Raw genomic sequence first — 22,756 nt, forward strand, 5'->3', positions numbered from 1 at the left:
AACAGGAATACCTCAATCCAGTACGTCCCTGCTGTGCGTCAGAGCTCGTCTCCTCCTCCATAGCCTCCACCTGCTTTTTGGCTTCGTCTAACGGGGAGGGCAGCTATCCTGCCCCCCTGCCCATGGCTTGCCTATGGCCAGTATCTCCACTTATCTGCAAGGCTAATTTATGGGCAGGGGTACCTTGAAAGGCGAGGCCAAAGAACGTAGAGTGAAAGTTTGTATAATGTAGTAGTGTTGTCTAGTCTAAGTTTTAATAAATAATATATTGCATGAGTTTCCTGACTGAACCAGTGTTTTTCAAACATTTCTGTAAGAGTACTTTTTTCCTTATTTATGACCTAAAATAGAGTTAACAGATAACATCATCATTAAGAACATCTTCCTGTTTGTAAACAGAGCTAAGGACCTGAAATAACCCATCTTTACAACAGAAATCCCACAATCCCCACCACATCCCTGAGGACCTGGGTATCGAAGTGAAGGGCTGGATTCTCAAAGCTGTTCACTCCAAACCGTCATCAGCACCACTTTAATACAGGAAAAATGCACCCAATAAAGATACAGAACCTGACAAACACAACTCTGATATTGAATGGGGGGGCTTGTAACACTGTCAAGATACAGAACCTGACAAACACAACTCTGATATTGAATGGGGGGGGGCTTGTAACACTGTCAAGATACAGAACCTGACAAACACAACTCTGATATTGAATGGGGGGGCCTGTAACTTTGTCAAGGCATTTCCTGTTTGTTTCAGTACTGCAATTGGTGTTTTTCTTTTCCTTTCAGACAACAATTGTGCTAATGACAATATGGATTAAATAGCTATGGGAATTTAGAGCAATATACAGTAAAGATTCCTTTTTTTTAATTTTTCTGTTTTCAACTTGTAAAAAACGGTCTGGCTAAGGTTGTTTAGTAGAATTTCATCAAAGCATTTCAGTGTTCTCAACAAACAAACCGAATGCTCAAGCTCAGGGGAGTTTACTAAATGGAAGGAAATTCCTTCACTCAAAGAAATTGAAGTAAATAGTTTGTCTCTCCAGCTGTACCATGTGAACCTGCCTTTGAAGCACTGAAACATGATAAACATGCGTTTCCTGATGTTCACATAGACAATTCATTGATAAGGGCTTGTCTTCCTCCTGCCGCTTTTCAGCCAGTTTGTTGAAGCCTGTGCTGGCAGTGTGTAGGAAGGCCTGTTAGACCCAAGCTGTCCCGCCCTGTCCATTTCACACGGGACTTCATAACATTCACACTGCTGTGTACCTCCCAAGCTGTCCCGCCCTGTCCATTTCACACGGGACTTCATAACATTCACACTGCTGTGTACCTCCCAAGCTGTCCCGCCCTGTCCATTTCACACGGGACTTCATAACTTTCACACTGCTGTGTACCTCCCAAGCTGTCCCGCCCTGTCCATTTCACACGGGACTTCATAACATTCACACTGCTGTGTACCTCCCAAGCTGTCCCGCCCTGTCCATTTCACACGGGACTTCATAACTTTCACACTGCTGTGTACCTCCCAAGCTGTCCCGCCCTGTCCATTTCACACGGGACTTCATAACATTCACACTGCTGTGTACCTCCCAAGCTGTCCCGCCCTGTCCATTTCACACGGGACTTCATAACATTCACACTGCTGTGTACCTCCCAAGCTGTCCCGCCCTGTCCATTTCACACGGGACTTCATAACATTCACACTGCTGTGTACCTCCCAAGCTGTCCCGCCCTGTCCATTTCACACGGGACTTCATAACATTCACACTGCTGTGTACCTCCCAAGCTGTCCCGCCCTGTCCATTTCACACGGGACTTCATAACTTTCACACTGCTGTGTACCTCCCAAGCTGTCCCGCCCTGTCCATTTCACACGGGACTTCATAACATTCACACTGCTGTGTACCTCCCAAGCTGTCCCGCCCTGTCCATTTCACACGGGACGTCATAACATTCACACTGCTGTGTACCTCCCAAGCTGTCCCGCCCTGTCCATTTCACACGGGACTTCATAACTTTCACACTGCTGTGTACCTCCCAAGCTGTCCCGCCCTGTCCATTTCACACGGGACTTCATAACTTTCACACTGCTGTGTACCTCCCAAGCTGTCCCGCCCTGTCCATTTCACATGGGTGCTTCATAGCTTTAACCCTTTCAGTCCTGAATTATTGTAGTTGAGCTGGAGAATACATTCCTTTACTGAGTATACATGAGAACAGGACACTTTCATTTTTTTTCTCATAAATTTCTACATTAGCTCAGACTGGGATCTAGGAGTCCCGTGAGGTTCCAACGTGATTTCCAACGGCATATGTTATTATTTAGTGCTAATATTCAGTAAATGGATTGAATTTGGGGTGCTGCTGAACTTACTGGGCGTCCTGACCTTTTTAAATCATTTGCGTGCTTCTGAAGTGGGACAATCTTCTGTTCAGGGATAACCAAGATGATTAGGAAGCAGGGTCTGAGTGGGGTAAACTGGGCGGAAGCGTCCCAATAAATACAGATTCACCGTATTTTTTCTTAGTGGTGTTTTTGTTTCCAAGTCACTGAACAGCTCGTGACGCTGTGGTTGTGCATGTGTTCAGCAGTGCTGGTGCATGGAATAGAGACATGAACATGTGAATGAAGGGCGTGTTGTCTGCATTCTCTGCAGCAGCTGAAGGGGAAGATCCTGGTGAAGGGGAAGAAGCTGCAGTCGCGGGAGCACAGCATGACGAGCCCCGAGAGCCTGCAGGGGGAGGAGGAGGAGTCTGTGTCAGAGGAGGACGAGGCTGCAGACCTGCCAGAGGAGAAGGGCATGCCCAAGGTACAGTGCGCTCCCGCTCCCCGTGAAGGCACTCTGCACCGGGATCTGCTTCTCACACTGTCTGTCCTCTCCATGCAGAAATCCAAACTGAAACTGGCCAGGGAGCTCTCGGACTTGGTCGTTTTCTGCAAAAGTGTTCATTTCCCTGGCTTTGAGACCGCCAGGGAGACCCAGGCTTTCTACGAGATGTCTTCCTTCGGAGAGAGCAAGGCATTCAAGTTAGCTCAGGAGTCTGGTAAGAGAGACTCCTTATTTATACACTGGTGTAACGCTTATTCACAGAGAGCAAGGCATTCAGGTTAGCTCAGGAGTCGGGTAAGAGAGACTCCTTATTTATACACTGGTGTAACGCTTATTCACAGAGAGCAAGGCATTCAGGTTAGCTCAGGAGTCGGGTAAGAGAGACCAAGCAAAGCGGTAAATGTATCCGAAATATACTTTGGACATTTACCGGTAAATCTCAAGAATAGTTCAGTGCCCTTGGCTAATGACCGAATGTCTTGCTTTTCGCGCATTGTAAGGCTTATGGAGTCGTGTGTCACTCCAAGTGCCACAAAATGCTGCAATAAGTAACTAGATATATCTTTTCACTGCCTGTCTTTGTGAGGTGTTGTGTCATAACCAAAGTGTGATTTTCTGTTTAAACTAAGATCCTAAATTATTTAATTTGTATTTAACAGAATGTTATTTTGCATCAAACTGCTATGTATTTGGAGTACAATATCCTGCAACACCATTGTGAATGGTTTTATACGCAAGAATGTAGGTTGTTCTACATACAGTAAGTGGATCACAATACTGTTCAGTACCATGTTGAACTCGTTTAAATTGCTCAATTGTGTGTTACTGTAAGATTATTAATGATTATTTTCTTAATGGACATGCATTATTTAAAAAGCAATCTATTTTTTCATAATGTTGACATTTACCGTAAAAACTTAAGGTTGACTAGATTCAGACTTTTACCGTAACATATACAACAGGTGGCTGTGTGGTCCAGTGGTTAAAGAAACGGGCTTGTAACCAGGAAGTCCCCGGTTCAAATCCCGGCTCAGCCACTGACTCACTGTGTGACCCTGAGCAAGTCACTTCACCTCCTTGTGCTCTGTCTTTCGGGTGAGACGTTGCTGTAAGTGACTCTGCAGCTGATCACACACACTATTCTTTGTAAGTCACCTGGGATAAAGGAGTCTGCTAAATAAACAAATAATAATACAAAATCCAGACAGCATGAAGTTTTATATCTTTGCACAGTTAAAAAAATAGTAACTCAACTGGTTTTGCTTTTGATCTTTTCAGCGAATCGCTTTGTTATTCACAACACCAGGCAGCTGAGCAGGACCTACCCCAGAGGCACGCGGACCGACTCCTCCAATTACAATCCTGTAGACTTGTGGAACGCAGGATGTCAGATAGGTACAGTGTGACCGACTCCTCCAATTACAATCCTGTAGACTTGTGGAACGCAGGATGTCAGATAGGTACAGTGTGAGCTACTCCTCCAATTACAATCCTGTAGACTTGTGCAGCGCAGGATGTCAGATAGGTACAGTGAACACGACTCCTCCAATTACAATCCTGTACACTTGTGGAACGCAGGCTGTCAGATAGGTACAGTGAACACGACTCCTCCAATTACAATCCTGTAGACTTGTGCAGCACAGGCTGTCAGATAGGTACAGTGAGCTCCAGCGACCATGTGAGATCCCGGACTGCACAGGATTGTGTGGTAAACCCCCTCTTGTAACTGACACACTGTTTATACTTTAGGAAGCTGTACGAGCTCGTCGTGGTCACATTTTAAACCAAGGGAACAGAGGCATCAATAGGCAGGCACTACAGTAACAGCTCTGTTCGTTGGCCTGTGCGTAGGGAGCATTTATCGTTCTCCTAATGCTGCATAAATACAACCCAGGATTTGTGTCTTGAGTTGGGCTGTTCCGGTGGTGTTACTCACTCACTCACCTCTCTCTCTCTCTCTCATGCAGTTGCCTTGAACTTCCAGACCTCTGATAAAAGCATGGATCTGAACCAGGGCAAGTTCCAGCAGAATGGATTTAGCGGCTACATTCTCAAACCGAGGTTCATGCGAGATGGGCAGACGCAGTTCAACCCCACGTCCATCATGCAAGGGGAGTGGCTGACTCCCAAGAAACTCCATGTGATGGTAAGAACTGTGCAGAGAGGGAAGCGCAGTGTCCTGCAGCGGATTCCATCAAGTTAACTGGGGACACATGGGGAGTGGCTGTGTCAGTCTTATGAATTGAGGTAAAGGTGGAATTAACTACTTTGTTAGGCTATAAGGATGAGACCAGGCCATGTGTCAAATCTGAACAATATTTACCATTTAATCATTTCAAATCCCTACATTACATTCTGCATTGAACGCTATTGTTTAGATACAATACATGTCACTAGTTTTAACAGAGATAGGCAATGGATCAGATTACCTGAACCCCTGGAGAGAGCCCTCAGACTGATACACCGATGGTCCCGATGAGCTGGAGGTATTGGGAGCTTCTCTGTCTGTCTCCTCTATGCCTGGTATTTATACTGTAGTAACAGAGCATATGTGACTACAGTGTGTTTCTGTTATCTTACTCATTCGAATAGAAACGAGTTATTCAGCCGTTACTCCACTGAGGTGCAACCAACCCCTAACTACTCTCTCTTACAAGCTTACCGTGGTTAATTGTTTACCAAATTTCCCCTTCCCATACATTTTAGCACATGCTTTATTGCTCTACATCTAAGTGAGTCCCAGCCTTAGCAGCTCTGATTTATTCCACTGTCACCTCCAGCAAACTGGTTTATCATTGGCAATACATTTCATTTCATACGATTTCCAATACATTTGAACTCTACAGCTGTGGTCAGATCAAGAGAGGACAAAGCCAAAACAGTTGTGGCAACCTATGGTTTCTTTGTTTGGCTTGATTGACTAAAAGAAGGTTTTATTGCAGTTTTATACTAGCTTTATGATCTCCTTTTTCATTCTGGGGGCAAAAAGGGCCTGAACTTTGACTGTCTTCCTCAACACTCTTTGTCACAATAACGCTGTGTGTTTTTGAATTGTTTTCATGCAGATCATATCCGGCCAGCAGCTGCCGAAGGTGAACAAGAATAAGAACAATTCCATTGTGGACCCGCTGGTCCGAATCGAGATCTCCGGGGTCCCACGTGATGTGTGTTCAGCAGAGACTGAACACATTGAAGATAATGGTAAGGATTCCTCACAATCAGTAACTGACACACTGTTTATACTATAGGAAGCTGTACGAGCTCGTTGTAACAGAGTAACCTGGTTTGTGCTTCAGTTACACAGTTAAGAGAACGCTGATGTTTTTCCTGTTGTCGTGCATAACATTACAAAGATACAGTATGAGGAACGCACGTAACAATCTGGAACAGGAGCAGAAAAATGACAAAGAGCATTCTGTTCCAACATGCTTGCCTTACATTTTGCATTAGTTAATAGCATTTCCTCGTGTTCTTAAATCGGTTTGATCAGGGGTAGTCGAGAGGCAGTCTGGGGTCCAAATCTGGAAAGGCAGGGCATTTTGAATGAACCACCCCAAGTGCTTTTCTGATGTGGTTTGTGAGGGGATGTCTAAACGACCGCTCTTTCTAAACACGTGTATGTCCATGTGTGTCTGCGTTACTCCATCCAGTTCTCCAGGCTCACGAAAGAACACAATACTGTTGTTCTCTATTCACTTTGCAAGTAGTCTCGGAACTCCAGCCCTAACAGATTACTCAAATTCTGTATTGTAATATCCCCTGGTCCAGCTGTGCTGTGGACAAAGCTTAGCAACAAGTGTGGTGGTGTCATGGTGATGAAAACAGTCAACGTTTTGCAGTTCAAGTCCGCCTTACAACATCTGTAGATTTGCATTGTGTGTGTGCAGGTAACGTTAATAACAGTTTTCTGTTCTGGCCGATGCAAATCTTTGCAGCTGCCTTTGTATTGTTGTTACTGAGATTAAAACCTGAAACGATTCACTAGGAATTCGAACAATGATGTAAATTCTACTGATTTAGAGAACCACATGCAAATGATATCGGCCACATGCAGAACCTTATCTAAACCACATGGATGCAAACATATCTTGTATTGGAAATGAAGCTCATTTGTAACTTGCAGACCTGCTTTGTTTTATTAACATGTGAAGGTAAAATAAGAAGCTGCACACATCAGCCAGTGCAATGCCCCGTGCCTCTGTGTTTGAGAGGATGTTCTCAGTTGCTTTGCTCCTGGTTACTGTCTTGGATCTGCTTGCTTTGTTGCATGTCATTCTGAAGTGCATTTCTCAGATTGCTGCAGGCTGTGTTTGCACAAAGCAATTGGAAAGGGTTTGTAATGAGCAGTTTGTACCTTACACAAATAAAGGCGTGTTCTAATTAAACACCTAGTACAGCAATCTGGAATTACCTATTGGTTAAGATCACATGCAAAGTGTCTGAATAGTATGAAGCAGCATCATCAACGCTGTGTGTGTGTGTGTGTGTGTGTGTGTGTGTGTGTGTGTGTGTGGTTTTAACATTCTCAATACAGTCCATTTGCACAAATTCGTATTCTTTTGTGTTACAAGACCTCACTATGCAGGGGTGTTGGTATAGAATGTTGTGTTTTCTTCTTCAGTTTATTTCAGGTGTTCCATGAGTCAGGCATTCCAATATCATGTGTTCTACTGGTTAGGATGTTCTGTCAGCTGGGGGCCAGGCCTTACTGACTATCTGCACCATGAATTTGTTCCTCTCTCTTTCACAAATGAAAAACAGAAATGACCAGCATTAACAGTGATGCTGTGGGGATGCTGACTATTAGAATCCCTGCATAGTATTTCACTGAAGGGGCAGAGAGCTGTGACCAATTCAAATGAAATCCTTTTCAGGGATTTTAAATATAGCAATAGCTCATCAGGGGCTGCACCATGTTCATGTCTTTATTTTTTTGCACGCTGTGCTTGTATTCCACTTTGCTATGGATAACTGTGGTAAGCGTTCAGAAAGGGCACAGACAGGGAAACCGCGATGCACAGCAGCTTTCATTCCATTGCTATCGTCTTCTCCTTCACTCTAGGGTTTAACCCGAGCTGGAACAAGAACTTCCAGTTTGATATCTGTGTCCCGGAGCTGGCCCTCGTCCGCTTTGTGGTGGAAGACCACGACACCGCTTCCCGAAATGACTTTGTGGCGCAGTACACACTACCATTCATGAGTTTACAGAACGGTGAGTTCATCACAGGAGGGAGAGTGCAGCACACACTAACATTCATTACAGGAGGGAGAATGCAGTACACACTACCCTTCATTACAGGAGGGAGAGTGCAGTACACACTACCATTCATTACAGGAGGGAGAATGCAGTACACACTACCATTCATTACAGGAGGGAGAGTGCAGTACACACTACCATTCATTACAGGAGGGAGAATGCAGTACACACTACCATTCATTACAGGAGGGAGAGTGCAGCACACACTACCATTCATTACAGGAGGGAGAATGCAGTACACACTACCCTTCATTACAGGAGGGAGAATGCAGTACACACTACCCTTCATTACAGGAGGGAGAGTGCAGTACACACTACCATTCATTACAGGAGGGAGAATGCAGTACACACTACCATTCATTACAGGAGGGATAATGCAGTCCACACTACCCTTCATTACAGGAGGGATAATGCAGTACACACTACCATTCATTACAGGAGGGAGAGTGCAGCACACACTACCATTCATTACAGGAGGGAGAATGCAGTACACACTACCCTTCATTACAGGAGGGATAATGCAGTCCACACTACCCTTCATTACAGGAGGGATAATGCAGTACACACTACCATTCATTACAGGAGGGAGAGTGCAGCACACACTACCATTCATTACAGGAGGGAGAATGCAGTACACACTACCCTTCATTACAGGAGGGAGAGTGCAGTACACACTACCCTTCATGAGTTTACAGAACGGTGAGTTCATTACAGGAGGGAGAATGCAGTACACACTACCCTTCATTACAGGAGGGAGAGTGCAGTACACACTACCCTTCATTACAGGAGGGAGAATGCAGTACACACTACCATTCATTACAGGAGGGAGAATGCAGTACACACTACCCTTCATTACAGGAGGGAGAATGCAGTACACACTACCATTCATTACAGGAGGGAGAGTGCAGTACACACTACCCTTCATGAGTTTACAGAATGGTGAGTTCATTACAGGAGGGAGAGTGCAGTACACACTACCCTTCATTACAGGAGGGAGAGTGCAGTACACACTACCCTTCATTACAGGAGGGAGAATGCAGTACACACTACCCTTCATTACAGGAGGGAGAATGCAGTACACACTACCATTCATTACAGGAGGGAGAGTGCAGTACACACTACCCTTCATGAGTTTACAGAATGGTGAGTTCATTACAGGAGGGAGAGTGCAGTACACACTACCCTTCATTACAGGAGGGAGAGTGCAGTATACACTACCCTTCATTACAGGAGGGAGAGTGCAGTATACACTACCCTTCATTACAGGAGGGAGAGTGCAGTACACACTACCCTTCATTACAGGAGGGAGAATGCAGTACACACTACCATTCATGAGTTTACAGAACGGTGAGTTCATCACAGGAGGGAGAGTGCAGCACACACTACCATTCATTACAGGAGGGAGAGTGCAGTACACACTACCTTTCATTACAGGAGGGAGAGTGCAGTATACACTACCCTTCATTACAGGAGGGAGAGTGCAGTACACACTACCCTTCATTACAGGAGGGAGAGTACAGTACACACTACCCTTCATGAGTTTACAGAACGGTGAGTTCATTACAGGAGGGGGTTTTGGGTAATGTGCATTTTGAGGATTTTAAGCCCTGTATCTTGGAGTATGCTTTCACAGCAGGGGTAGCCATTCCACTTCCACTCCTGGTCTTTGTTCCAACCCTGTTCTAGATTGTTTAATTGAACCAACAGAAACCCTCCATCCAGACCCTGCAGTAGTTCATGATCTCATTGTACCTGTTAAACCTGCAGTGGACTGGCCCTCCAGGCCCCCTGCTTTACAGAGTCTCAATACAACTTCTCAGTAAGCTGGATCTAGATGTTTGTGTCTCTCTCTCTCTGCAGGATACCGCCACGTTCCTCTACTGACGAAGGAAGGGAACCCCATTGCTTCCTCCTCCATCTTCGTACACATCATGGTCGTTGACCAGTAGAAACAGCTTCACACGAAAAGCCTTAAAAACCAAAGACTTTCACAATCAAGCCATTCCATTCCATTTTTATTTCATGTTGGGTTTTTTAATTGTATCATATTTTAATTTGTATTGCTCTTTTTTATGTTAACCCTAGTTTTATCTTCTGTGATTGAACATTTAGGAGTAGCGTCTTTATTCTTAATAACACGTTTAAGGAATGATGAACTGGAGAGGAGTTTTTAGTATTTTAATAGCGCACATAGCTATGATTATAAATGCAATAGAATGCCTGCCTTCTGTGGCTGGGTTACAATAAGGAATACACAGAAAGCTTACGGCTAGTGAGATGTAGTTTGTCTTTTTCCAGATTGTGAATTGGAAGAGAAAGTATCTTTCACAAATGAATTTTGATTGTCGGTGATTAATCATTATAGGTTGATTCGGTTTCATTTGATATTTTTAAACTGTTCATCTTTTTTGCGTTTTACTAAAAAGGGTCAACTTCATCAACCCATAGAATCAGTTTTTTGTTTGTTCTACATTTGAATTCTGACAGTCTGTGTTAAACTGACTCTTGTGCCTACTAGCATTCGGTGTTTTGGCACTGAAAAAATCCAGTGTATAAGGAAACTGCAGTTTTTTGCTTTGTATTTCAGATGTGTGCGACTGACTAAGAGAATAAATTAGGATCTGCAGTGGTAGCCACATCCAGCTATTCACCTGTCACAAACATGCTGCAGCTTGGAAATTCAGATTTCAAACCATCATTGAATCAGCTGCACTTAATTAGCAGAAAGTGCATGACTTAAAACAGCAGGGGGCGCTGTGGACTTGAAGACTAATCTTTAAAACGATCGTGCATTTTGTCAGAGCAGCTAAACTGCACATGGTTTGGAGTTGTGCTCAAGGGCATGAGGTTTAAACAGGCTTTTAGTGAAACAGTCGGTTGGTACAAAGAAGTGCCGAGGCTTGGAAGAGCTTGAAGCCTGAAGTGCCTCAGCCCTTCGAGAGAGCATCCCTCCAACCTGGAGCAATGCCTGTGTGAAGAAGTACAGCCCTATCTTCGCACCAAGTCATTTGTTATTAATGCGTGCAATGTGTATTTACAGTAACTAGCTGCACAGTAAAACAAAATCAGCAAATCAACAGAAATAACATAATGCACACTTTAAACAAAATCGAAAAACACAAATCTAGAGTCTCATTGTTTACAGCAGTGTTGATAGCGTTAACATGTATCAATGGAACAGGAGGAGATGTGCTGCAGTGTTGGAAATATCAGTTGCTAATTTAAGTGTAAATTAAAATTGAGCTTGAGAGCGAACAATGGAAGAGTCTGAATTTGTTCGTTTCAGAGAAATCGCTCAGCTGTGTATTGAGATGAAACCGGTGGTAGACTCTGCTCCAGGTCGCCAGCCTCGGTCTCCAAACACTATCCTCCTTTCAGACTCCTGTGTGACAGGGCAGGGTTTGGGTTTCAAATCAATCTGTTGTGTATTTTCTTCCTCATGCATTCACAATGTTTCCAGTATTTTGAAAAACACTGTTCCTTGTTATTAAATACTTTGTCATACAAAGTGTAGTTGGTTATTTTTCGATGTATAGATACAAGTTTGTGTTTGAACCATGCTGACACTACTGCAGACACCATCTCTGCTATCAAAGGACCCCTCTCACTGTTACTGCTATATATATATATATATATATATATATATATATATATATATATATATATATATATACTTGTATCTATAGCTTGACCATTCCATTTGAACATAAGAAATAAGAACATAAGAAAGTTTACAAATGAGAGGAGGCCCCATTCGGCCCATCTTGCTCGTTTGGTTGTTAGTAGCTTATTGATCCCAGAATCTCATCAAGCAGGTTCTTGAATGATCCCAGGGTGTCAGCTTCAACAACATTATTGGGGAGTTGGTTCCAAACCCTCACAATTCTCTGTGTTAAAGTGCCTCCTATTTTCTGTTCTTTATGCCCCTTTATCTAATTTCCATTTGTGACCCTTGGTCCTTGTTTATTTTTTCAGGTCGAAAAAGTCCCCTGGGTCAACATTGTCAATACCTTTTAGAATTTTGAATCCTTGAATCAGATCACCGCATAGTCTTCTTTGCTCAAGACTGAATAGATTCAATTATTTTAGCCTGTCTGCATACGACATGCCTTTTAAACCTGGGATAATTCTGGTCGCTCTTCTTTGCACTCTTTCTAGAGCAGCAATATCCTTTTTGTAGCAAGGTGACCAGAACTGAACACAATATTCTAGATGAGGTCTTACTAATGTATTGTAAAGTTTTAACATTACTTCCCTTGATTTAAACTCAACACTTTTCACAATATATCCGAGCATCTTGATGGCCTTTTTTATAGCTTCCCCACATTGTCTCGATGAAGACATTTCTGAGTCAATATAAACTCCTAGGTCTATCATAGATTCCTTCTTCAATTTCAGTATCTCCCATATGATATTTATAATGCACATTTTTATTGCCTGCGTGCAGTACCTTACGCTTTTCTCTATTAAATGTCATTTGCCATGTGTCTGCCCAGTTCTGAATGCTGTCTAGATCATTTTGAATGACCTTTGCTGCTGCAACAGTGTTTGCCACTCCTCCTATTTTTATGTCTGCAAATTTAACAAGTTTGCTTACTATACCAGAATCGAAATCATAAATGTAGATTAGGAATAGCAGAGGACCTAATACTGATCCCTGTGGTACACCACTGGTTACCTCACTCCATTTTGAGGTTTCTCCTCTAATCGGTACTTTCTGTTTTCTACATGTTAACCACTCCCTGATCCATGTGCATGCATTTCCTTGAATACCTGCTGCATTCAGTTTGAGAATTAATCTTTTAAGCAGGACTTTGTCAACATTTTATGGAAATCTAAATAAAAAATGTCATATGCTTTGCAGTTATCCATTGTCGATGTTGCATCCTCAAAAAAATCAAGCAGGTTAGTTAGACACGATCTCCCTTCCATGCTGACTGTCTCCCAGGATACTGTTACCATATAGGTAATTTTCCATTTTGGATCTTAATATAGTTTCCTTAAGTTTACATATAATAGAAGTCAGGCTTATTGGTCTGTAGTTACCTGGTTCGGTTTTTGTTATTATTTATTTATTAGCAGACACCCTTATCCAGGGCAACTTACAATTGTTACAAGATATCACATTATTTCTACATACAATTACCCATTTATACAGTTGGGTTTTTACTAGAGCAATCTAGGTAAAGTACCTTGCTCAAGGGTACAGCAGCAGTGTGCCCCACCTGGGATTGAACCCACGACCCTCCAGTCAAGAGGCCAGAGTCCTAATCACTACTCCACACTGTCTCCCTTTAACACTTCTGCCTCTGTTATGCTAAAGTTATTTAAAATGGGATAGGAACAGGTCAACATAAAAACTTGTGAAAGGTAATCATTTAATATATTTGCTATTTTTTTCTCTTCATCTATGATGTTGCCATTTGTATCTCATAGACAGTTTACTTCCTCCTTGAATGTTCTTTTGCTGTTATGATATTAGAAACTCTTTTTGGAATTGTTTTTAGTCCCCTTGGCAATGAGAGTGTGACCTGTGTGAGATTAAGCTGAAATGCCGGGCTGTGTCCTGCTGCTGCCTGTAATTGCATCAGGTCACAAGATGCTGTTTAAGGCCATTTCTGTGTAATTATAAGAGTAGGAATCCCTGGTAAGCACCCAATTTTATTACATGATTATTCATGCCCTGTAAAGCACTACCAAACACCCTGAAACGATTATCATACATGTTCTTGCATTTACAGTGTTCACTCCCCCTGTATTTAGAACGTTCCCTTATGGAAATTCAATATACTGGGGGGAGAATATGAAGAGATATGCAGACAGCCTCAACTCCTCTGAGCAGCACTGAGTGCCAGAGGGCTCCTCTGACTCCACCACCAAGCCCATTAACTCTACACTCATTCGGATAAGGACTCAACTGAGCAGCACTGAGTGCCAGAGAGCTCCTCCACCAAGCCCATTAACTACACTCATTCAGATAAGGACTCAACTCCCCTGAGCAGCACTGAGTGCTTGAGAGCTCCTCTGACTCCACCACCAAGCCCATTAACTCTTTACACTCTGGAGCTCGACAGCGACTTAAACTACTCTTTATACTCTCCTTGCATTTCACAAATCATATCATAATACATGGTGTGAATCTATACAGTGGACACAGCGACTGTATACAGTGCAGAAAGCCTGGTCTGTCTGCTGGCTCAATGAACACTCGTGACCAGTTGCTGCCACCTTGTGGGCAGTTGTTGGCATTACGTTTGCAATTCTCCAGTCTGTCGGTACAACCCCTGTCTCAAGGGACTGTTGCTGCAGGCTGTGTTACACGTCTCAAATGAATGACAAAACTACAGATCAATGTGCGTGACGGATATAGAAAGCAAGGGAAATGTGACTGTTGTGGAAAAGCAACTTGCTCAATATCCTTTTTATGTGTGTATTTTGTATAATGCTTAGATTCCTAACTACTGTCCATTAATCTGATTTCTTTGCAGTGAGGTAGTTTGAGAAATGACCACTAGGAGTATCACAGTTGTAAAGGGAACATGAATTAGAGCAGTGGTTCCCAAGCTGGTCCTGGGGACCCCCTGTGTCTGCTGGCTTTCATTCCAGCTGAGCTCTCAGTTACTGAACGAGACCCTTCATTGAACTGAGCATTTGCTTAATTTGACCTTTTTTTTAATTGTTTTCAGCTCTTAGCTATAACATTTTATAAGAAACTTGAAATCCTCAACTGCTTAAGAGTTGAAAACAATTAGAAAGGTCTAATTAAGCAAATGCTCAATGAAGGGTCTCAATTAGATGGTATTATGCACCCCTTTAAGTAAGGTTATGTCACGAGTGACCCTGAAACCCATCTTCTCTTGTACAAGGTGCAGCACTTTTCAGAGTGAAAGGTGTATGTGGCAGAGATGGATGGCTCTTTGATAGAAACTTCATTTCTTTGAAGTCTTCCCACTGACAATGGGAATGAGAATGCAGAGATGGGAGCCCAGCTAACAAGATTGAAGTATTTTGCAGGTATCAGGCTTTTAAAGGCTGTCACCCACACCTGTGAGGAGAAACTGACCCAAGACTGTCATGGCTACTGGAAGCAGGCTGATCTTTGAGAAACAAACTGAACATTTGTGAAACTGCAACAAATATTGTAATGTATTTTAAAAGAATAGAAATATTAAGCAAAATTGTTAAAACACACTGTTCAGAAAAAATGTTATAATGCATTAGTCTATGAGAATATTGTAGGATTTCATATTCCTGTTTATTCTAGTATAACAGTAGAATTTTTTTTAAATAAATAGAAAACTGAGATTTTAAAATAAGAAACTTAATATAATAACTTCAGTAAATAGATGTTAGTCTGTATCAAAGTATAGCAGTCCTCTAAGTTTTAATATTCAAGATTACATTTTCTGACAAGCAGGTGCCTAATTAAAATTAACCTAAATGCCTTCTGTGTATATCAATGAAGTAAAATACAATTACAATTTATAAGAGATTGCTGTATTGAAGTATCTGAATTAGAACATTTAAAGTTAAACTGTTATAGAAATAAAATTATTGTTGTTGAAAAAACATATTACAGTTAAAAATAAGAGAGTTCAGTCGTAACTGACACTGTCAGAAAGCCACTGTTGCATTTATTGAAGTTTTCCTGTAGTAATAAACAGAGATATTTATATACAGGAAACCTGTTGGGTTTACATGTGAAAGAATGAAAAGTCCGCCTCAGACACAGTTAAATTCTGGCAGGGCATTCGACCTTCAAAAGATAAGGCTTGGTCTTTGGCGCCTCAAAGCAGGATTCAGGATTTGTATTTGCTGCGTATGAACCTTGAATGATAACCAATGGAAGGTGCTTTAAGAAAGACAGGAGTATGTACCTCATTATATTAAGAAAATAATGAGAGCTTCGTTATAAACATTAGGATGTAAGCTTTTTTTCTTATCTGTAGAGATACCGGTCCGAGGCGTCTCTTCCGTCCGAAAAAATGACTCCATGCGGTGAATTTGGAAAAGCGCTTACAGTACAGTTTCATATTAATTAAAAAAACTAGCCTTGCCAGGTAAACAGGGTGTCTGAAACCTGCTGGCACAGGGGATTTTTAGAAACAGAGAGAGGTCACGCTTAGTCCAAGTACGGTACAGTTAATATGAGACGATTATATTTAACATGTTCATTATAGCCTGAATTTAAATGAAAATAACTGGACTGGCCACTGTATGCTTAGTGGTTTTATTCAAAGGCTCAGTGATAAAGCCCTACAGACTTTATCCAATATTTTGTTAAAACACATGAAGCAAATCCAACCTATTGAGGGAAATATATTTTAAACCTGGGTTGGAATGATTAAACAGAGTGGGTGCTGTATATTAAAAAACATCTCTTTATATGTAGTCAGTCAGTCTCTCTCTCTCTCTCTCTCTCTCTCTCTCTCTCTCTCTCTGATTGTGGGATTGTGGGAGGAGCCAGGTGGTGAGTGGAGCGTGGGAGTTGTGATTCAGGAGAGTCTAAACTTTTGCAATTATTTATTTATACATATTTATATTTTTGTGTTTTATGTAAAATTTGTTTGTTTGTTTGTTGGTTTATCGTAATAGTTTTAGTATATTTGTGAGTCATTGTTGTTTGTTTAGCTGGTCGTAGATCAGCAGAAACGCCGATATGGCGTGTAGTTCGGGGGGAGGGGGGGTACTGACTCGCCGGCACGGCTGCCGCTGTGTGCCTGATATCAGGGTGTCGGTGGAGGAATGCCTGGTAGCGGTAGGAGAGGTTGTGGGCTTTAATAAAATAAAATCAGCATCAAGGATGAATAAAGCTCTAGTCATCTTTTTAACTGATATGGATTTGGTAAATAAGCTAGTAGAGGAGGGGTTTAGTGTGCAGGGGTCTTTTATTGAAGTTTCACCTTTAGTAACACCCGTAACCAAAGTAATACTGTCTAATGTCCCTCCCTTCTTAAAAAATGAGTTACTGGAAAGAGAGTTATGAAGATACGGAAAATTAATGTATCCCATTAAAACGATTCCTCTGGGATGTAAAAATCCCAGTGTAAAACATGTTTTGTCTTTTAGAAGACAGGCGTTCATTTTACAGCATGATCCTAATTTAACTATTGAACTAGCGTGGAATTTTAATGTTGAGGGGACGAATTGTGTTGTTTTTGCCAGTTCCGATATAATGAGGTGTTTTAAATGTGGAGCTCAGGGACATCAAAGAAAGCAGTGTCCCAGAAACAGGGATCGGGCTGAAACAGAGCAGGATAAGGGAGCTCCTGGCGGGGAGGAGGTCAGGGGAGAGCGGGAGGATGAGCAGCCCCCAGAGCCAGCAGAGCCCGAGTCGACGGAACCAGCAGAGCCCGGGTTAGCAGAATCAGCAGAGCCCGGGTCAGCAGAACCAGCAGAGCCCGGGACAGCAAAGCACGGGTCAGCAGAACCAGCAGAGCCCGGGTCAGCGGAGCCCGAGTCAGCAGTACCTGAAGCAGAGTCGATACAACTCAAAAGACACAGCCAAGCAAAAACAGCTTCGGGGCAAGAGGCTGGGCAAACTGATGAAGTGGTGGCGAAAAAAAAGAAAAAGAAAAACAAGCACTCTGAGGAAGGAGAGCCAAGGCGGGACTCTGGGTCAGTATCTGTGAGCATCGGAGAGAAGACTCAGTCTCCCGGCATGAAAGTTGCGGAGAGCGGAGGCGATCCACAACCGATGCCTGAGGAGGAACTGACGTCTTCCCCGGAGGCTGTGCCACCTTTCCCAGAAGAAGGAGGCAGAAGCACAGATCTCCCCCAGTCTGGCTACAAGACAGGGGGCACTGAAGCTGAAGCTGTGGCTGTGGAAAGAGGTGAGGCCGCTGAAGAGGACGGGGCGGATGGCGAACAAGATGAGGGCATGTACGAGTCGGATGACGGGGGGCTCTCTGATTCCTCGTTAATCTCGGACGTCCCTGACAGCCAACCCGTCAGGAGAAAACTCTATACACTGCAGTACATTAACAACTTTCTCGACAGTACTAAAGGTAAGAGGGGAGTGGACATTAAAAGTTTTTTTCCTGATTTAAAATTGTTTTTACATTCTGCGCATGTAGTCTCCAGGAAGTCAACGCTTGAGGAGCTAGATCAGCAGAAGAGGTACCGTTTAAAAAAAGTAGTGCAGACTGTAAAGAAAATGATGGTAAGATCAAAAACTTTATTTTAAAATGGATTTTTTTAAAAGGACATTTTTATTTTTATTTATTAGTGTTTGTTTTAACTTGATGGTCTTAAATATTTTATCCGCCATGGAAAAGTGTACTTTTATTTCTTTTAACGTTAATGGTTGTAGACAGTCTTTTAAAAGAGCACAGTTATTTGAATTTTTAAAGCAGAAAAAGGCTGGGGTTGTGATGGTGCAGGAGACGCATATTGAACAGGAGAGTGAGGCGGTCTGGTTGTCAGAGTGGGGCGGTCAGGGTGTGTTCAGTCACGGCTCCAGCACCAGTGCGGGAGTAGCGGTGCTTTTTAAATCAGACCTGCCTGTCAGTGTACAGCACGTAGAAGAGATTGAGAAGGGGCGGCTTTTAAAAGTACAGACACAAATAGCTGGTTTTAACTTTACTTTTATAAATATTTATGCACCAAATACGTGAAGAGACAGAATTTTATTTTTTAACAAGTTGAAACAAACCATTTTAAAATGCAGTAATAATGACGTATTAGTGGTTGCGGGTCATTTTAACTGCACCATAGATTTTACTAAAGATAGAAATACTGAGGAGCCTCATCCTCAATCCTCCAGAGAGCTGACTGCATTTCTACAGTCCAGTGACCTGGTTTACGTATGGAGGTGTCTGCACCCTCAAGCCCGACAGTACACCTGGTCCCAGTCCCGTAACAACTACACATCTATAGCACGACTGGATCAGTTTTATTCATTCCGTTGTCACCTCAATTTTTTTGTAGGGGCAAGCATTATTCCCAACAGTCTATCGGACCGCCACTGCCTGTTAGTCAGTGTACTTATTCCACAAATCTTCTTATTGACATTTCAACATTCAATTATTAAAAGACTGTAAATTTGGAAATATTTTTAAAGAGTTTTGGAAAGTCTGGCAAAATCAAAAAAACAATTATCAAGATTTAAGGCAGTGGTAGGATATTGGGAAAAAACAAATTCGAATTTTTTGTCAGCAGTACACCCTGGAGGCTACCAGGTCACTGGACAAGGCAGTCAGGGAGTTAGAGAGAGACATTCTAAACATAGAGAATAATGGGGATCTCTCTAATGAGCAAACCTTTCAAAAAAGAAAAGAAAAAAGACATGTGCTGGGCAGCTTGCTGGAGGAGAAGGTGAAGGGGGCGTTGGTGCGTTCTCGCTTCATGGCGCTGAGGGACATGGATGCACCCACTTCCTTCTTCTTTGGCCTGGAAAAGAAGAGAGCATGCAGCCAGCAGCTGAGGTGTGTGCGGACGCCCTGCGGGAGAGAACTACACAGCAGAGAGGAGATCAGTGAGGCGGCTGTGCAGTTCTACAAGCAGCTGTTCACAAAAGAACAGTGTGATCAAGATGACACAGAGACCCTGCTCCAGGATCTACCTAGCCTGAGCAAAGAGGAGCAGGGTGGACTGGATAAAGAGCTGACCTTTGAGGAACTGACCATTGCGATGTCACAGCTCTCCAGCGGGAAGGCGCCTGGGATAGATGGCCTCCCCGCTGAGTTTTTCAAACATTTCTGGACAGTGATTGGGGAGGACTTATTCCAGGTGCTGAAGGAAAGTCTGGAGAGAAAAGAACTGCCTCTCAGCTGCCGCAGGGCAGTGATCACACTGCTGCCTAAGAAAGGAGACCTCTGCCTTTTAAAGAACTGGAGACCTGTTTCGCTGTTATGTGCCGATTCGAAAATAATTTCCAAGTGTATCACAAATAGGGTTAAGAAATGTATAGGTACTGTAATACATAGGGATCAAACATATTGTATCCCAGGAAGATCTATTTTTGATAACCTGTTTTTAATTCGAGATTTTTTAACCCTGAGTGAAACATGTCATTTTAATGTGGGATTGGTCTCCCTTGATCAAGAGAAGGCTTTTGATAGGGTCGACCACACCTACCTTGTGAAAGTCCTGAGAGCCTTCGGGTTTGGCCCTGTTTTTATTTCTTACATAGAGCTTTTATACTCAAATGTTTTTAGTGTTTTAAAGATTAATAACAGGTTGAGCAAACCTTTCTCGGTGGGCAGGGGCATTAGACAGGGCTGCGCTCTGTCTGGCATGCTGTATTCATTGTCTATAGAGCCACTGTTGCATCTTCTGAGGGGCAGGTTGTCTGGCTGGGCGGTGCCTGCCTCACCCGTCCCTGTCTCTGTGAAAGTAGCAGCTTACAATGATGATGTGAACGTGTTTGTATGTAGCGATGGGGACGTCCAGGTCCTGGAGGAGAGCTTGGCAGTGTTTCAGAGAGCATCTTCAGCACGGATAAACTGGGAAAAATGCAACACCTTTCTGTCAGGCAGCTGGCAGGAGGGGGGTCCCCCCATGTTGCCTCAGGCCCTGCAGTGGGATCGGACTGGGATTAAGGTGCTGGGGGTGTTCTTTGGGACAGAGCTTTTCATGCAGAGGAATTGGGAGGGCCTGGTGAATAAGGTGAGGGGGTGGCTGCTCAGCTGGCAGGGGCTGCTGGCTCAGCTGTCATTCAAGGGGAGGGTCATCAATAATTTGGTGGCCTCTATGTTATGGCACAAGCTGGTGTGCCTGGACCCTCCACGGGGAATGGTAGAGGAAATTCAGAGAGTACTGCTGGATTTCTTCTGGAGCGGGAGACATTGGTTGAGGCCGGCAGTCCTGTACCTCCCCACTGATGAAGGGGGGCAAGGCCTGGTCAGCATTGCCAGCAGGGTGGCAGCTTTCAGACTGCAGGCAGTGAAGAGGCTCCTGTACGCCGAGGAAGGGGCTCACTGGAGAGAAATAACCTTTTATCTTCTGAGACGGGTAGGAGGAATGGGGTTAGATCGCAACTTGTTTTTAATTGATTTCTCCAGGCTAGACAAGACAGGCCTCCCCTCTTTTTATGTGAATGTTTTTAAAGTGTGGCAGACAGTAAGCGTGGAGAGGGAGGAGGGGTCGGTGACAGGCCAGTCTCTACCCCTCTTTTTTAATCCCCTTTTTCCCATTCAGTATTTTCAGTCGGGGGCACTGTGTGCCAGTTTTGTCAGGGCTGGTGTAACCCGACTGGCTCACCTGATCGTGTCAGGGCCCCCCTGTTGGATCTCAGCAGCTCAGCTGGCTAGGCGGCTGGGCTGGCACTCGGAGAGGCTGGCTGAGAAGATGATTCATGAGTTGAAGAACTCTCTCTCACCAAAGCTCAAAGAGGCTTTGGGGGAGGGAATAGCTGGGGGGCCTGATCAGGGAGGGGGCCCCTTTTTTCCCCACAGTTTTTTTATCACCAGCTTTAGGTAAGGAAGAGGGTGGGGAAGGAGAGAGAATAAGGAAAATGGAGGGAGTTAAAAATATAGCACTCCAAGAAGCAGAGGGGAAAAAACTATACAAGCTGCATGTTAAAACAGTCCAGTCCAGCCACCTAAAAGGGACTGTGGACACAAAATGGAGAAGCCATTTGCAGGTAGCAGAAGAGAGACAGCCAGTATGGAGGGTGCTATACAAACTGCCTTTAAGCAAGAGAGCAGGGGACCTTCAGTGGAGGATCTTGCACTGTGCCGTGTCTACCGGAAGGTTCCTCCACAGAGTGGACCCCAGCATCAGTGCTGAGTGCTGCTTCTGTGGGGAGGAGGAGACCGTGTTCCACACATTCACTGACTGTGTCAGGCTGGGGTCGCTCTTTCACCTCTTGCAGGGGCTCCTGCAGATTCTTGGGGTAATTTTCAGCAAAGATACTTTTATTTTTGGGTTCCCCTATAGTTTTAAAAATAGGGATAGGTGTGTTTTAATTAATTTTATTTTAGGGCAGGCAAAATTGGCCATTTTAAAATCTAGGAAAAATAAGATTTTAGAGGCAGGGCTAGCAGATGCTGCCAGATTATTTCTATTTTAGTTGTCAGCCGGGTAATGGTGGATTTTAATTATTTTAAAATGGTCAGTAACCTGGAGGGCTTTCAGGAGAGGTGGTGTGTGGGAGACGCCTTGTGCTCATTGAGTGAGGAGGGAGAGCTGCTATTTAACTTCTAGTTTTAATTTATTTTTGTTTTATTGTTTTTACAGTGTTTTTATCACTTTACTATTAATCTGTTTTTACAGGAAAACACTGTTTAGTTTTTTTTAATATTGGCTTTTTTTGTGTTTTATTTATATTTTATGATCCTTTTATTTGGTTAAAATCTGTTTTTAAAAGGAGAACATGATGTTGTTTTTTAGGATTTTATGCTGATGCTCTGGGGAGGTTTCGGCTGTCCCTCCCTCTCTCTCTCTCTCTCAAGTGAAGGGTACCAGAATGCATTGCGTTATTGTTGACAAGTCAGAACTGTCCTAGTGAACACAATTATAGTAACCCTAACTTGAAGGACTGCATTTCTGGGAAAAGAAATAGCAGATAAAAGAAGACAATCAAATCTGAAGAAAACTATTAACTGGATGATAAGGCAATGGATCAATAAATAACAGCATGCAAATGTGATTGCTCATAACAGTTTTTAAAGTTGTCCCAGTTTCGTAACACAGGATTTGCAAAGACACAGAAGAG

General features: G+C 43.2%; 1 protein-coding gene across 3 annotated transcripts in view; it reads left to right on the forward strand.

Moving 5' to 3' along the window:
• Positions 1-11,605, forward strand: part of LOC117400561 (1-phosphatidylinositol 4,5-bisphosphate phosphodiesterase delta-1-like) — a 44,325-nt gene extending 32,720 nt beyond the window's left edge. For 2 of the 3 annotated variants that reach the window (XM_034913525.2, XM_034913521.2), the window contains 6 exons: positions 2,667-3,054; positions 4,119-4,235; positions 4,808-4,986; positions 5,906-6,041; positions 7,903-8,052; positions 9,958-11,605. In XM_034913525.2, coding sequence (XP_034769416.2) covers positions 2,667-3,054; positions 4,119-4,235; positions 4,808-4,986; positions 5,906-6,041; positions 7,903-8,052; positions 9,958-10,046 — 1,059 coding nt within the window. In that variant the 3' untranslated portion in view covers positions 10,047-11,605. The remainder of the gene's footprint in view (positions 1-2,666; positions 3,055-4,118; positions 4,236-4,807; positions 4,987-5,905; positions 6,042-7,902; positions 8,053-9,957) is intronic. The other variant, XM_034913526.2, reaches the window with a different exon arrangement.
• Positions 11,606-22,756: the final 11,151 nt, after the last annotated feature.

This window comes from Acipenser ruthenus, chromosome 4 (genome assembly GCF_902713425.1).
Source record: "Acipenser ruthenus chromosome 4, fAciRut3.2 maternal haplotype, whole genome shotgun sequence".
In the NCBI taxonomy this organism is placed as follows: Eukaryota; Metazoa; Chordata; class Actinopteri; order Acipenseriformes; family Acipenseridae; genus Acipenser; species Acipenser ruthenus.